The sequence below is a fragment of the Plecotus auritus genome (assembly GCF_963455305.1).
Source record: "Plecotus auritus genome assembly, chromosome: 7".
Taxonomy (NCBI): domain Eukaryota; kingdom Metazoa; phylum Chordata; class Mammalia; order Chiroptera; family Vespertilionidae; genus Plecotus; species Plecotus auritus.
Genome location: NC_137774.1, coordinates 111,475,460 through 111,492,000, shown reverse-complemented (window position 1 = coordinate 111,492,000; position 16,541 = coordinate 111,475,460). Strand labels below are relative to the sequence as shown.

The 16,541-nt window shown below is 39.1% G+C and overlaps 1 protein-coding gene across 4 annotated transcripts in view; it reads left to right on the top strand.

Moving 5' to 3' along the window:
- Positions 1-16,541, top strand: part of FER (FER tyrosine kinase) — a 310,506-nt gene that overhangs the window by 86,576 nt on the left and 207,389 nt on the right. For 2 of the 4 annotated variants that reach the window (XR_013961110.1, XR_013961111.1), the window contains exons 9-11: positions 1,848-1,970; positions 10,550-10,739; positions 10,849-11,019. Coding sequence is in view for 2 of the 4 variants with exons in the window: in XM_080678364.1 (XP_080534490.1) it covers positions 1,848-1,970; positions 10,550-10,739 (313 nt within the window). In the remaining 2 variants the exon portion in view is untranslated. The remainder of the gene's footprint in view (positions 1-1,847; positions 1,971-10,549; positions 10,740-10,848; positions 11,020-16,541) is intronic. The other 2 variants (XM_080678364.1, XM_080678365.1) reach the window with 1 other exon arrangement.

The following is a 16,541-nucleotide window of genomic DNA, read 5'->3' as shown; positions in this document are numbered from 1 at the left end:
ATGATATGTTAGGAGAGGTTGCTATCTTTAACAAAAACTTTTGCATGGTTGATTAGAAGTCACCTTCTGTTTAATTTTGAGAACTAATACATATTTGTGCATTTGTATAGAAGGTTATACATAAATTGCTATGAGATTAATAAAGAAGGTTTATTCCATTTACATTGCAGTAATAAAGATGTCAGGAAATTACTTCAGGCAACTGTCACCTTATTCCATTTGTTTTTTTATTAACCCAAATATCACAATGTGACAGTATTGGAAACTTATAATTTATAATTTTTCAAGAAGTTGGGTCTCTGTAAGCGTGCTGTAAGATATAGATGATGATATCCAGTGGTTTGGGAGTACAAAAGTGTTGTATAAGTACTGAAAATTTGTTATTATCCATAGTAATTATTTTAGGCTTTTTAATCTTTAAATACAGTCAAATCCTTCAAAATTGACTAATGCATGCAGATAATAAAAATCTGCAAAATCTTACAGAAGGGTATACAATGAAAATCAAGGTTCTCCCTCTTTTTTTTATAGACCCCATTTCTAGTTTCCAGTGTTAATTCATTTAAAAATGTATGTATCTTTTCAGTATGTATATATAAGCACTACATGTATATAAATTGTTTACTTAAGTGGGGTTATTCTGTGCATAGTCTTTTGCCTTGTTCTCTTAACATTTATGAACTCTTAATAGGGTACAGTGTTCTACTGCTTTCATGTAACATGATTATTGAATTTAGTTATTTATTGATGGACATTTAAATTATTTCCCAGTTTGTTAATATTGCCAGGGGTGGAAGCAGGTTTTGTGGAGACTGAAGCTTACAAAATTTTTTTTTTGGGTGGGAACTAGAACAAAACTATACATATTTACAAATATAAATTAAGTACAGACCCTTGGAAGGTATCTTGCAAGTGAGGTGCCTGAAGGTTATGTGTCATTAGTGTTATAGTAAGTTCACCTTTGCTTATTGCAATTACAAGTAGTGCCACAATAAACATCCCTGTGATTACATCTTTTTTCACGCATTGAAGCATATTATTTTGGATAAATTTTATGAGGTGGAATTAATAAAATGGACTCCCGACCACAGGCATGTACCTGGATTGCATGTTGGATCCCCTGCCCCAGCTGGGAGGCAACCAATCTATATGTCTCTCTCACAATGGTGTTTCTCTCTCTCTCTCTCTCTCTCTCTCTCTCTCATATTCTCTCTCATATTCTCTCTCTCTCATATTCTCTCTCTCATATTCTCTCTCTCTCTCTCATATTCTCTCTCTCTCATATTCTCTCTCTCATATTCTCTCTCTCATATTCTCTCTCTCATATTCTCTCTCTCATATTCTCTCATATTCTCTCTCTCATATTCTCTCTCTCATATTCTCTCTCTCATATTCTCTCTCTCTCTCTCTCTCTCTCTCTCTCTCTCTCTCCCTCTCCCTCTCCCTCTCCCTCTCCCTCTCCCTCTCCCTCTCCCTCTCCCTCTCCCTCTCCCTCTCCCTCTCCCTCTCCCTCTCCCTCTCCCCTTCCCTCCCACCTCCCTGCTTCCACTCTCTAAAAATCAATGGAAAACATCCTTGGGTGAGGATTAACAAAAAACAACAAAATGGTCTGCTCTGTACCATCCAATAAGGTAGCCACTACCCACATGTGTCTGTTCAGCCCTTAAAATGAGGCAAATGCAACCAAGGGACTGAAATTTTACTTTAATTTAAATTAAATTACATTTGGCTACTGTTTTGGACATCACAACCTTAAATGTCTTGAGTGTATGTGTGTGTGTATGAGTGTGTGTGAAGTGAATGTGATTAATGTATGGGATTGATAATGAGGAAATTGTCCATTCTAGGTTGAAAACTTTAGCAGAGGAACTTATGCAGACACAGCAAATGCTATTAAACAAAGAGGAGGCTGTCCTGGAGCTGGAGAAAAGAATTGAGGAATCTTCTAAGACCTATGAAAAGAAGTCTGAGTAAGTAAAACAAAAATAACTTGAAGGAAGAAAGTGTAATTGATAAAATTTTACTAAATACTCCTTTTACGTGTATTATGGATTTAAAATTTCTAGAAGCTGAAATTTCATTTTAAGTATAAAACTTAGATACTTTCTAGGACTCTAGAAAAATAGCGTCTGTTTGTTAATATAGAGTGCAGATTATATACCTTAATATTTTACATTTAAACACTTTCCTGAAAAAACCTGTTAAAAGTTATTTTTACTTTCCCTCATCACTGGCCACAAGATTCATTGTGAATTCCTTGTTAAGAAAATGGCAGGCCAGTTATATGTAGAAATTGGCTTCTACTGTGTTAGAGGGAAGCAAACATATTAAAAAATAGCAGTCTGCTTCACCTATAAAAATCTGCTATAAAAAAAATAGCAGTCTGCTTCACCATTGTTTTTCTTGATGATTTCTAGATCTGTAAATGTTTTTCCAAAACCTCTGCTTTTACTTGTCTTGTTAAACTCTGCTTTTATTTTTTGTGTTAATTATGTTTCCTACTGTTTTAAGTAAATTTTGAAAAAAATTAAAAATTCTAATTCGACTTTGGCAATGATTTGCATCTCCAACAGGGATTAGTTTCTTTCATGTGACTGGCCCAAGTAGAGTTCTTTCTGTTATACTCTCACATACTCAAGGAAATTGTGATGAGTAGGATTTCTCTTTTTGGTCTATGCTTGCTCTTATTTTCACAACTTTCAAATATTTACTTTTCTCAAATCTCTGATCTCCTTATCTCTCCCACTGAAGTCAAAGAATATCTCTCCTACATTATAGAAAGAGTTAGAATCATCAGGTGGCAATTCTTATTTTCTGGGACTAGATATCCAAATCCATCACATTTGTTCCCATTCTCTTTCCTTACTTCCATAGAGGAACTGTTCCTTATTCTAAGTCTGTTTCTTGTGTCTGTCTTTTGTATCCCATCATCTCTTAGTTTCTTAGAAAATTTGCATTATTTTATGTATTATGTCCACCTTTTTCTCTCAACAGGATCCTGTATCACTTTTTAAATATGCCTGTCTTTAAAAAATGTTTTTATTGATTTTAGAGAGAGAGGAAGGGAGAGGGGGAGAGAGAGAGAAATATCAGTGAGGAAGAAATATGAATCGGGTGCCTCCTGCACTCCCCATACTGGGGATCGAGCCAGGCTGGGCCCTGACCGAGAATTGAACTGGTGACCTCTGGGTGCATGGGATGATGCTAAACCACCTGAGCCACACTGGTTAGGGCTTTGCTTAGTGCTTGATCCTAAAAATAATCTTCACCTCTCTGCCCACTCCAGATAATTCTTTTTAAATTTTCATAGTTCCTCTGTCTTTGCTTTCTGTTTTTTTTAGTCAAACTTGTTCTAAGAGTGATTATGCACAAGCATTTTCTCAACTCCCACTTAGTTCTCAACTTAATATCTCTCTGGCTTCTGCCCATCACTATTGAAATAGGTATGTGTAAGATCACTAATTATCTCTACATTACTAAATTTAGCAACTGTTTTACTTGATATCCTCACAGTATCTGACTTTATTGACTTTATGTTTCTTTTCTTTTTTTAAAATATATGTTTTGATTTCAGAGTGGAAGGGAGAGAGAGAAAGAGAGAGATAGAAACATCAATGATGAGAGAGAATCATTGATCGGCTGCAACCTGGGCATATGCCCTTGACTAGAATCAAATCTGGAACCCTTCGGTCCACAGGCTGACGCTCTATCCACTGAGCCAAACTGGCTAGGGTTATGTTTCTTCTTTTCAATTGGCCTTTGGGACCCAGTATGCCAGATTTTACTCCTCTCTTTCTGGCCACTCTTTCTTTATAAACCTATTTTCCTCCACTCAGCCAATCCATTTTGGAGTTACTAAAGGCATGGCCCTAGGCCCGTGGTTGGCAAACTGCGGCTCACGAGCCACATGCGGCTCTTTGGCCCCTTGAGTGTGGCTCTTCCACAAAATACCACGGCCTGGGCGAGTCTATTTTGAAGAAGTGGCGTTAGAAGAAGTTTAAGTTTAAAAAATTTGGCTCTCAAAAGAAATTTCAATTGTCGTACTGTTGATATTTGGCTCTGTTGACTAATGAGTTTGCTGACCACTGCCCTAGGTTATGCCACTCACCTCCCTGAACTCTATCTCTGGGTGATTGCCTAAAGGTGATGCAAATTTATTACTTCCAGATCCTCTGAACTGTCTGGCCATGCAGTCATTTGCCTACTTGACAGGCCTCCTTGGGTGTCTTAAAAATACCCTAAATTTTCTGTGTCCAAGGCTGAATTAAAAATTTCAATCCAACCCAATTCAATCCAACCCAGTTCACTCTTAGTATTCCTTATTTCAGTGAATGGCAGCACCATCTGTCCTATTATACAACTCAGCATGGTAGTAGCTGTGCCTCTCATTTATAGGATGGTTCTTATTACTGCTTGGTGTTAAATATCATATTGGAGTCACTGAGCCTTTCAGAGGTGAGAATAGAAATTTAAGTTACTCTGGGCATTCCTTTAATCTGAAAAATTTCAGTTTTGTTTCACTCAATCTTCTATTTGGATTATAAAAATAAAATCTATCAACCATTGCTAATATTACATTCAAAATAGAATTATCTTTTGCTTTTTTCCATTTGCAAATAAATTTCTTCCCACGTGTACAAAAGACAAAGTAGTTCTACTTTTTACAGCTTGTAAATGAACACATTGTAAATGACTCCTGTTTTAAAATTTAGTGGTTATAAAGAAAGACAATAAGGTAGCTGACCCTCTCACCAGCATGTATGGCCATATATTGTTGGAAGAGGCAATCTTCAAGTGTTATCTTAATCTAGAAGTTGTGGGTTTCTTTGATTCTTTTTGGTATGCTTTCTTGACTCAAATCATTGACTTGGACTCTCTCTTTATCTACATAATCAGTGTGACCCATGTTCCTTCACCTATTTATATTTATCAGGAGATGAGAATGGGAGTAGAGGAGAGGGGGCTTAAATGTAAAGGGTGGTGGATATATGGGAAATAGCATTTCTTGAGTTCTTACTCTGTTCTACACGTTCTATTGGATACTTTATATATATAAGCCAATGAATGTTATCTTTATTTTGCTTTCTATATAATTGCTCGTATTTTAACTTTAGGAGAATTTAGAAAACTTAGAATCACATGCCTAATAAGTGGTAGAAAACACATGAGTCCCTGACTCCAAAGTTTCTATCTTTTTTGATCACAGCATTTGCTTGATCTTATGATTTTAATAGTGCTCTTAGGAGAATAAATTAGAAGGGGTAATTATGTCAGGCAATTCAGAGGATGAGTCTTGTTTAACCCAAGTTCTATTAGCCCTTCATTACCATGGGGGTTTTATTGCTAGCTTCAATAAAAAAATCTTAAAAGTGTTAAGTATATTTACATAATGAAATAGTCATTGTGGAATCTCATTAATTTAGATATTAGTAGGGTTGAAGTTTGTCTTTGAATAACATGTTAAAGTATTTTGCTAAACAAATAGTCTTTAGGGATTCTGGGGAAATGTTTGATTTTCAATTTTATGTTTCCTTTTTGTGTGTGTATATGTGTATATATCTACATATATTTAAGTGCACTTAAATAATTAAAATCAATTTTTATTCAGTTTTAAAAGTAGATTTAGAATTATTTTTACTCTGTAACACATTAGCTTCATTACAGTGCTACTTGAAAATAACAAAAACAATAAAACTACATTTCCTCACAAATACTATTTACATTCTTAAATTCATGGAATCATACTGAATTTTGTGCTTAATAGAAATACCATTATAGGATCTATCAAAATATAATATAATAAAGGACTAAAGTTAAAACCTACAAATTTGGATTTAAGTAATTATCTTTAAAACATCTTATAATAATAGTGACAAAATAAATTATATAAGAAATCATTGGATAGTTTTGATTCCTATAATTGAGTAATATAAAGTGAAAAGTGAACTTAGAGAATGATTTTTATATAACATGAAATTCACACAAGAGCAGAATTTTAGCTCATATAAATAAAGTAGCCCTCAGTTGAAATGTTGCAGAATTTTATCTAAAAAAATAAGGTAAAGAGAATAAAGCCAACCACTAGAAATGGTATGATTTTAATATAACATAAAGTATCACTCTAGTGTACATATCTTTACTCATGACTTTTAGAGTATGTTTACTCAACTGGAAATAATATAAATCTTCACTTGATTTATGATCCTTGACTGCTGTATTAGAAAATAGTTTATGGGACAATATACCAAGCATATGTCTTTTATGACTCAATGGCATAAAGAGCTAGAACATTACTATTGGTTTTAGTGCTTGGTTTTAGTTTCAAAAAGAGAATGATTAATCTTGTACCAATATCACCTAGTACTTAAAAATACTTTCTACATCATAAAATCATAATTCATGGAGCCATGCAGGATCTTAAGAGAGCTTTTGATTCATAATTGTCTTTCAAATTATATGATATCTGTAGCCCAGAAGTTTTAAGAGACTTGCAAAATGCCACATCTAGCCTGTAGGGAAGGCAAGAATTGAACCATCTAAAATATTGTTCTAGTCTGCAAATTCAGGGTACTTTTTAACTTGGACTCAGCACTTTAAAATTACCTGTATTACCAAAAATATGTGCTACGTAAATAGGAAATTAATTCAACAATATTTATTGCATGTCTGCTAAGTGCTGTGAATATAATGAAAGGTAAGACATATATGGCTACATGTCTCATGAAGCTTTTACTTTTGTGGAATGCACCCATACAACACAAGAAATTAACAATTGTGATAATTGCTGAGAAACAGGTAGTTCTGATAGAATAGAGGAGCACCTACTTAAGCTAGGTGGCCAGGGGTCTCCTGGGAAATGGCATCTTTGCTGAGACCTGAAAGACAGAAGGTGCCATCCACATGAAGAGGAGTTTGAGATAGCGATAAGTAGCACATGCATAGGTTCTGATCCCTTCCGTTTTTTAAATTTACTTTATGGCTTCTTATGCATCTCGTATTACTTAATCATGTATTTACTATAAGTTTCTTCTTATTAAAATATACACATAATTGTTTGCTCAATGGTGTTATAAGCATATAAAATAATTGTATAGTATGTTGTATAGTGATTACAGCAATACTTTAAAAAAACTATTGAACAAAAGCAAGATGTTAATGTATGTGAAGTTGTCATTATACATAGAGCTTAATAGGATTAATTGGAAGAAGCTAGTATTGCTCATTGACTTCATTATAAGACATGAAAATTGACCATCCTATCCTATCTAATAAAAGAGTAATATGCAAATTGACTATACCTCCGCTACACCAACAAACCACACCCATAAGCCACGCTCACCAGCCAATCAGGAGCGAATATGCAAATAAACCCAACCAAGATGGCTGCGGCCACAGAGAGCAGGAGGGAGGCTTGGGTTTCCCCGGCAATGGAGGAAGCCAAGCTTTCTGCACACCCTTGCCGGCCTAGGCATCCACTCAATGCTACAAAGCTTCAATGATAGAAGATAAATAAATCCCAACAAAAATGGCGGCAGCCACGGAGCTGGAGAGAGCAGGAGGCTAGGGTTGCCCCCGGCGATGGAGGAAGCCAAGCTTCTACAGCCCTGGCCGGCCTAGGCCTCCACTCCAGGCTACAAAGTTTCAATTATAGAAGATACATAAATCCCAACAGAAATGGCTGCTGCCAAGGAGTGAGCAGAAGGCTTGGCTCTGCTCCAGGCTACAAAGTTTCAATTATAGAAGATAAATAAATCCCACATATTAGGGCCTCCGCTTGGGTCGCCGGGGGGCGTGGCCGGCCTGCAAACCACCACAGACCCCTCACCCAGGCCACCACATGCCCCAAGGGAACCCCCACCCTGATCCGGGACACCCTTCAGGGCAAACAAGCTGGCCCCCACCCATGCACCAGGCCTCTATCCTATCTAATAAGAGAGTAATATGCAGATTGACCATCACTCCAACACACAAGATGGCTGCCCCATGTGGTCAAAGATCCTGCCCCCATGTGGACACAAGATGGCCGCCACAAGATGGCCAGCAGGGGAGGGCAGTTGGGAGGGACCAGGCCTGCAAGGGAGGGCAGTTGTGGGTGATCAAGCCTGCAGGGGAGGGTAGTTAGGGGTGACCAGGATGGCAGAGGAGGGAAGTTGGGGGTGACCAGGCCTGCAGGGAAGGGCAGTTGGGGGGGACCCAGGCCTGCAGGGGAGAGCCGTTGGGGGAGGGGGGACCAGGCCTGCAGGGGAGGGCAGTTAGGGGCAAACAGGCTGGCAGGGGAGCAGTTAGGCATCAATCAGGCTGGCAGGGGAGTGGTTAGGGGGTGATCAGGCTGGCAGGCAGAAGCAGTTAGGGGCAATCAGGAAGGCAGGCAGGCGAGCAGTTGGGAGCCAGCAGTCCTGGATTGTGAGAGGGCAGTTGGACATCCCTCGAGGGGTCCCAGATTGGAGAGGGTGCAGGCTGGGCTGAGGGACACCCCCACTCCGTGCACGAATGTCGTGCACCGGGTCTCTAGTAGTCATATAATAGGGCATATGCTGCCCCTGCAAGTCTCATTGGTTTTAACAACCACTAAAATAAAAACCAAGAAATTTATATTTTAACCTAATTCTCGATAGTAGGATAGTATCTCAGAATTTCTGATTACAATGTGGTACAATGTAGTAGATACTTAGAACTTCTGAAGGAGAATAAAAAAGGCCTGTCCCTAAAACAGATTATTTAGGAACCCAGGGCATATGAGATGACAAAAGCCTCACCTTACCAGAAGAAGCATGATGACCTCAACAGTGATATATATTTTCAATTAAATTTTTAATTTGGGGTAATTATAGATTGCTGTCTATGTATATGACTTAATACAGGTCCCGTGTACTTGATATTCACTTTGCCCCAATGGAAGCATTTAGGAAAAGTATAATTTAATATTATAATTGTAGATATTGACTTTGATACAGTCATGACTTGGAACGTTTTCATCACTGCAAGGATTCCCTCATATTGTACTTTTGTAGCTACACTGCTTTAAAGTTAGAGGAAGCTTTAAAGTTGGAGAATAAGGTCAGAATGTCTTATCTGACATCACTGAGGTTTCTTCCTACTCAGTTTGATTGGAATTGAGTTTCAAAATATCAATCAGCATCATATTTATAAATAAAACTCTCTTACCTTCTGCCTACCATTATTTACCCAGTTTATGTTGATCCTTTTAAGTTCTATTTGAAGAAGTTAACATTCTGACCTTATTCTCCAACTTTAAAGCTTCCTCTAACTTTTGCCCCCAACTGCTCTCCCCTGCAGGCCTGGGTTCCCCCCAACTGCCCTTCCCTGCCAGCCTGGTCACCCCCTTCTAAGTCCCCAGTATCATTTAATCTGTGCTCCATTTCTACAATTTTGTCTTTTTAAGAATGTTATATAAATAAAATTTCACTGAATGTAATCTTTTTACATTAATCAATTCTCTACCTTTTTGTTGGGCTAATCTCCTGAAATTCATGGCAATATAATTGAGGAGATTTCAGCTTTCTTTAGAGCATCACAGAGGTTTCTTCCTACTCAGTTTGATTGGAATTGAGTTTCAAATAATCAATCAGCATCATATTTATAAATAAAACTCTCTTACCTTCTGCCTACCATTACTTACCCAGTTTATGTTGATCCTTTTAAGTTCTTTTTGAAGAAGTTAACATTCTGACCTTATTCTCCAACTTTAAAGCTTCCTCTATTGACAATCTATTGTCTCTTACATATAAATAACTTACTTTCAGTAGTGCATGGCACAATTCTTTAAGATATTATTATACTGTGTATGACAGTGTTTCCAAAGGTGTTCCCCACTACCTGGGTTTTCTTTTGTGTGTGTGGCTTAAATATGGTGAGTTAGTTTGAAATTTCCACTAGGGGCAGCCTCCAAGGGGTAAAAAGTCACATAAGGCACCATGTGGCTATTTAGTTCTCCAACGGAGGGATTGGAAAGTCTTTTGTTTTTATAGTGACGACATTGGAAAGATTTGGGGACTTATGCTCATTCCCTTATAACAGCTCAGCCCTTAGTGTTAGTTAGAACAGCTTCCCCCAACTCTGAAAACACACTTCTCCCAATATCCAAACAACCTGGTCCCAGGCTGTCATCTTGATTTGATTTATTTTACTCTAGGAACAGATTTGACCCTAGCTATATTCCATGTGAGATATGAAGTACGTTTAAGATTCTTCTTCAGTAATGTTAATTCATTTTAGGTCCTTCGCTTCTGGACTTAAGTGTCTGTACTCTGTGAGGTAGATGGTTTAGCTGTAAAATAAAATGAATGCTATAGACTGCAATATATTTGAAAGTATCTTGAATTTGATTTGAGCTTCCAAACATTTTCTTCCATTTTGTTAATGCTACTCCTGTGATGACTCAAAATCTATTTAGTTTCCTAATTCTTCTGATTCTGTAGGATTCATAAAGATGAAAACAAAAGCATATATAAGATTTCTTTATATATACAAGGTTTCTTTAAAGTCTGCATTTCTTAAAGAAGTCAATACTTAATGTGTTCTTTTTCAGTATTGTGCTGCTAATAAGCCAAAAACAGACACTTGAAGAGCTGAAACAGTCTGTGCAGCAGCTGAGGTGCACTGAGGCAAAGTTTACAGCACAGAAAGAATTACTAGAGCAAAAAGTGCAAGAAAATGATGGAAAAGAGCCACCTCCGGTAATAAATTATGAAGAAGATGCACGATCAGTTACATCTATGGTAAGCCAAAGAGTAATCAAACAAGAAACCAGAAGAGTGGTATGTAGGTAATAAGTGAATACAAAAGTCAATTATTCTATAACAAATTGTTGCTCTTGTTAATATGCAGGTCCTATTAAACTTGTTTGTAAATGCAAAATAGACTTGTCAGTCACCTTCAGGTCACCTGGTGAGCACTTTCAGGAACCACCTGTAGAGTCAGAGGAAAAAGCTCTTCTCTTGCCTTCAGAACTGAAAACAAAGACTGCAATTGTTTTTATTCCTGGGAGACAGCAGGAAGGTAGGGTGTTATTCTTAAGATAGAAGTAAGAAATAAGCAGAAAGCTATTTATTAATTTTTTTCTTAAGAACAGTAGAATATTATTTATCTGAGATGTGTTTATTGTTTTCACAGTAAGATTTTTTTTCTTACAAATATCCTTAAACTACAATAAACACATTTAAATCCACCAACTAGAAATTAAACTTATTTTATATAGTTTTATTAACTGTTTAAGAATACCTAGTACAAATACTTTCCCTGTCTCCCTTTATTTCTTCATTCCTTTCTTCTTTCATCTTATGTTGGTGGTTCTCACCAAGGGGCAGTTTTACTCCCCCCTCCATCCCCACCCCTGCCCCAGGAGACATTTGTCAATGTTTTTATTTATTTATTTTTTAATTGAATTTGAGTTTCACAGTAATTGCTATTGGTATCTAGTGTGTAGAGTCTGGTGATGCTGCTAAACATTCTATAGTGCACAGGACAGCCCCTCACTTCACACACCCAACAAAAAATTAACCCAAAACGTCAATTGTGGCAAGGGTGAAAAAGCATGAGCTATGTCCTTGGCTTTGTCTGTGGATAGTTGGGTGCAGTCCATATAAAGAACCATCATAGATAATGATACTGTCTATACTAATAAAAGAGTAATATGCTAATTAGACCAGGGACCTTCCTGAGACCTTCTGGACATCCTTCCGGACAAAGCTGGGAGCTTGGCTGGCCTGCAGACCACCCCCAAATGGCCATCAGCCCCTCGCCCAGGCCAGACACGCCCCCCAGTGGGGACCCCAACCCTGAAGGTGGTGTGGCCAGCCTGAAAACAGCCCTCAGCCACTCACCCAGGCTGGTCATGCCCCCCAGCGAAGACCCTGTAGGGGGCGTGGCCAGCCTGCCAATGGCCCTTAGCCCCTTCGCCCAGGCCGGCCATACCCCCCAGTGGGGACCCTCACCCTGATGGGGGCGTGGCCAGCCTGCAAGCTGCCATCAGCCCCTTGTCCAGGCCCATTCCGCCCCCAGCAGGGACCCTTACCCCAATGGAGTTGTGGCCAGCCTGCAAAGGGCCCTTAGCCCCTCACTGAGGCAGGCCACACCCCCCAGCGGGGACCCCCATCCCTAAGGGTGTGTGGCCAGTCTGAAAACGGCCTTCAGCCCCTCACCCAGGCTAGCCACACCCCCCAGCGAGGACCCCCACCCCAATGGGGGTGTGGCCAGCCTGCAAACTACTTCAGGCCCCTTGCCCAGGCAGGCCCCACACCCAAGGGGATCCCCACCCTGACCCGGGACCCTCTTCAGGGCAGACCAGCCGGCTCTCACCCATGCACCAGGGCTCTATCCTATCTAATAAAAGAGTAATATGCAAATTGACCATCATTCCAACAGACAAGATGGCTGCCCCCATGTGGACACAAGATGGCCGACACAAGATGGCCAGCAGGGGAGGGCAGTTGGGAGGGACCAGGCCTGCAAGGGAGGGTAGTTGGGGGCAATCAAGCCTGTAGGGGAGGGCAGTTAGGGGTGACCAGACCGGCAGAGGAGGGAAATTGGGGGTGACTGGGCCTACAGGGAAGGGCAGTTGGGGGGAACCTAGGCCTGCAGGGGGGAGCAGTTGGGGGGGGACCAGATCTGCAGGGGAGGGCAGTTGGGGGTGACCAGGCCTGCAGGGGAGGGCAGTTAGGGGTGACCAGACCTGCAGGGGAGGGCAGTTAGGGGCAAACAGGCAGCAGGGGAGCAGTTAGGTATCAGGCTGGCAGGGGAGTGATTAGGGGGTGATCAGGCTGGCAGGCAGAAGCGGTTAGGAGCAATCAGGAAGGCAGGCAGGCGAGCAGTTGGGAGCCAGCAGTACTGGATTGTGAGAGGGATGTCTGACTGACCTTTAAGGCCCAATCCTACCTGGATCAGGCCTAAATGGGCAGTCGGACATCCCTCAAGGGGTCCCAGATTGGAGAGGGTGCAGGCTGGGCTGAGGGACACACCCCCCCGTGCACGAATTTTGTGCACCAAGCCTCTAGTCTATACTAATAAAAGGTTAATATGCTAATTAGACCGGGAGGCCTTCTGGACGTCCTTCTGGACAAAGCCATGGTGGCGGGGCCACGGCAGAGGTGGTTAGGGGCGATCAGGCCAGGAGGGGAGGGCAGTTGGGGGTGATCAGGCCGGCGGGGAGGACAGTTGGGGGTGAGCAGGCTGGCAGGGGAGGGCAGTTGGGGGCAAGCAGGCCAGCAGGGGGGCAGTTGGGGGCGATCAGCCTGGCAAGGGGGAGCAGTTGGGGGCAAGCAGGTTGGCAGGCAGAGTGGTTAGGGGCAATCAGGCAGGCAGGCAGGTGAGCGGTTAGGAGCCAGCAGTCCCAAATTGCGAGACGGGTGTCTGACTGCCGGCTTAGGCCTGATCCCATGGGCCTAAACTGGCAGTCAGACATCCACTGAGTGGTCCTGGATTGGAGAGGGTGCAGGCTGAGCTGAGGGACAATCCCCTTCCCCATGCACAAATTTTGTGCACCGGGCCACTAGTAGTTAATATTTTAGTAGTTTTTTGTTTATGTGGTTCTGAAAGTATAGTTTGAGTGTTAAACAGATTCAAATATCTTACATTGTGAATTATGAGTTATAATTCTTTGTTCTCTTTTACTGTCGCATCAGATATAAAGGACCTCACTTTATTGCTTATGATTCTTGATAACTATCTGGCATGTGCAGTCTTTCAGAGGAACTTCTAAAGTTTTTTCTTTTATCAGGGTTTTGAAAACTTTAGCTAGTAAACATTTTGTTTTCTGAGTATGGTTAGTAATATTTTCTTGTCTCCATGTGGGTGTAGAATTGGTTACTTAATAGTTTGATTTAGTGGCAGATAGGTTAAAACTGGCCATCTGATTAATTTTAGGTAATTCTGTGTGCATATGACCCCTGTTGGCAGTATTATTATGATAGAAAAAGATAGTTATTCATGTCACTAGATGTAGCATATTCTGATTTGATAATTGCAACTAAAAACTTGACTTTGACATTTAAAATATACTGATTCATTCATTATTTATTAAGAGCTTACGATCATTTGGACTTTTTTATCTTTCATAATCATTGAAAAGAAGCCTTTTAAACAAATGAATAAATAATGTTTCAGAGAGAATGTATAATACATTTTAAATTGTATATGCTTCCTGGCACTTTCAAATTTCTTTTGTAACCATTTATTCAATAATGATAATACCTTGTAAATTTTTATAAAGTGATGTTACATATTTCACTTTACCCAATTTATTGTAAATAATTAAAATGCTAACTATAAATATATCAGGTGTTCATTGAAACAATGACTTTAATAATTTTTTAAGGAAATTACAAAGGACTAATGTAATATATGTAGTTCAATGTAATAAAGTAACATTTTGTAAATTACTCATTCCTTAAGTTGACGCCAATTAGTGTGATTTTACAGAGTATTTTATAAAACAAGTAGAAATATTTGCAATGCATAATTCTTAAAACTTAGTAATACTCCCACCTATATAAGTGAAATTTTTGCATAATTAAGAATTATTTTATGAATAATATTTTAAGAAAAGCCTGAAATTAACATAAGCAGTTCTATTGGTATTTCTTCCTTATAAATTTCATCTTTATAAGTGGTGTAAAATTTAAACAAGAGAAATTTAGTTGAATGTTGGAATAATTGAAAGAACTAAAAATTAAACTATGAAATCATGGAAAATATTAGGTAAGAGAGACAGTTAATTATTCCATATGATCCTAATTAAAGGCACTATTAACCAAACACTAACTCTGAGGTGGTGAATGCTTCTATGGAAGAATGCCTTCAGGACTGTACCACTGGAAAGCAACGGGGCCTGGATTATGCATTTTTATAGATATTCCCAGGTGTGTAATCAGGGTTAGGATTGTATAGTCAGGTTAATACCGTAAATATAGTGATTTTTAAAAATATATGTATTTTTATTGATTTCAGAGAGGAAAGAAGAGGAAGAGAGAGAGAGAAACATCAATGATGAGAATCATTGATTGGCTGCCTCCTGCAAGCCCCCTACTGGGGATTGAGCCCACAACCTGGACATGTGCCCTGACCAAGAATCAAACTAGCTCATAGGTCGATGCTCAACCACTGAGCCATGCTGGCCGGGTGATGTAGTGATGTTTATTTTGGCAATATAATTTGGTGAAAATTAAAGCCCTTCTATTAATTTACAGAAATCTTTAAAAAATTGTGGCAGCAGATAATAAAATCATCTCTGTCAGGAAGAGATGCTTTCTAATGCTGTCTTTTTTCACCATGTCTAATTTTGCCCAGAATACAAAGGAAAAATGATAAATATTAAGTATCACACAATAATTCTCTGTTGTCTGTGAATAAGTATGTTTCATTTATTTATTCACTTAATGTTTTTTGAGCACCTGTTATATGTGAAGCTCATTTCTAGATGCTGTGGATACATCAGTGAATAAAACTTATAAAAAAATCTTTCTTAGAGATTACATTCTGTAGCGAGTGGCTTAGTAAATAAAATAAACTGTGTATTTATAATGAAAGATAATAAATGCCAAGTGGTAGAAATGGAGCAGGGTAGAGGTTTGGGGGTTTAGAGGGTCAAATGTTGGGACATATTTTAAATGCAAGGTAGGATAAGCACCACTGGGAATGTGATATTTGAACAGACATGAACAGCTAGGATGTTACTTAATTTCTGGGGAAAGAACATTCCAATCAGAGGGTACATTTTTTACAAAGGCAATAAGACAGGAACATGTTTGGACTGTTCAGAGTACAGTAAGGAGGTCCGAGTGGAGCGGAAGGTGAGTATATAGAAAGTGAGATTAGAGAAGTAATGGAGAACAGATCTAAGGGCCTTGCAGACCATGGTTAAGGATTATGGCTTTTAAAGAAAAGGGGAATGGGGAGTCATTGGTGTGAGGGGGGAGGTTATAACAAAGGAATGACATGCTCTGACTTTTAATTAAATGGATCATTATAACTGTGTTGAGAATATATTTAAGGGGAGCAGAGATGGAAGAATGCTAACCCAGGGTATAGAAAATGACTGTTTGAGCAAGGATGATAGCACAGAAGTGCCAAGGACTTTTTAGCTCCTAGATATATTTTGAAGGTTGAGCCCATGGATTAATTGTGGAGTATGAGAGAGAAGAGTCAAAGATGTCTTTAAGATTTTTAGCAGGAACATTAGAAGAATAGAATTTGTTTCAAGCGCATGAATAGACTACACATTGAGCAGCTTTGATAAGGAAGAACAAGATTCCAGTTTGTCCATAAAAACAAGTATTTGGGCCTGGAGTTCAGCCACCTGATTGTAGGCATCTAATGGTATTTAAAATCATTTCATGGTATGAGGTCATCAAGTGAGTGAGGACAGATAGAGGAGAAAAGAGAAAGAAAGGCTGAGGCACTGGAGAGACCAGTGAGGTAGCAGAAAAAACAAAATTAATGTCCTTGAAATGTTTTAAGGGGAAATGAGTTTTAGAATTTGGGACATGCTGAGTTAAGGCAAAACAGTTGTATCGACTGGAGAAGTT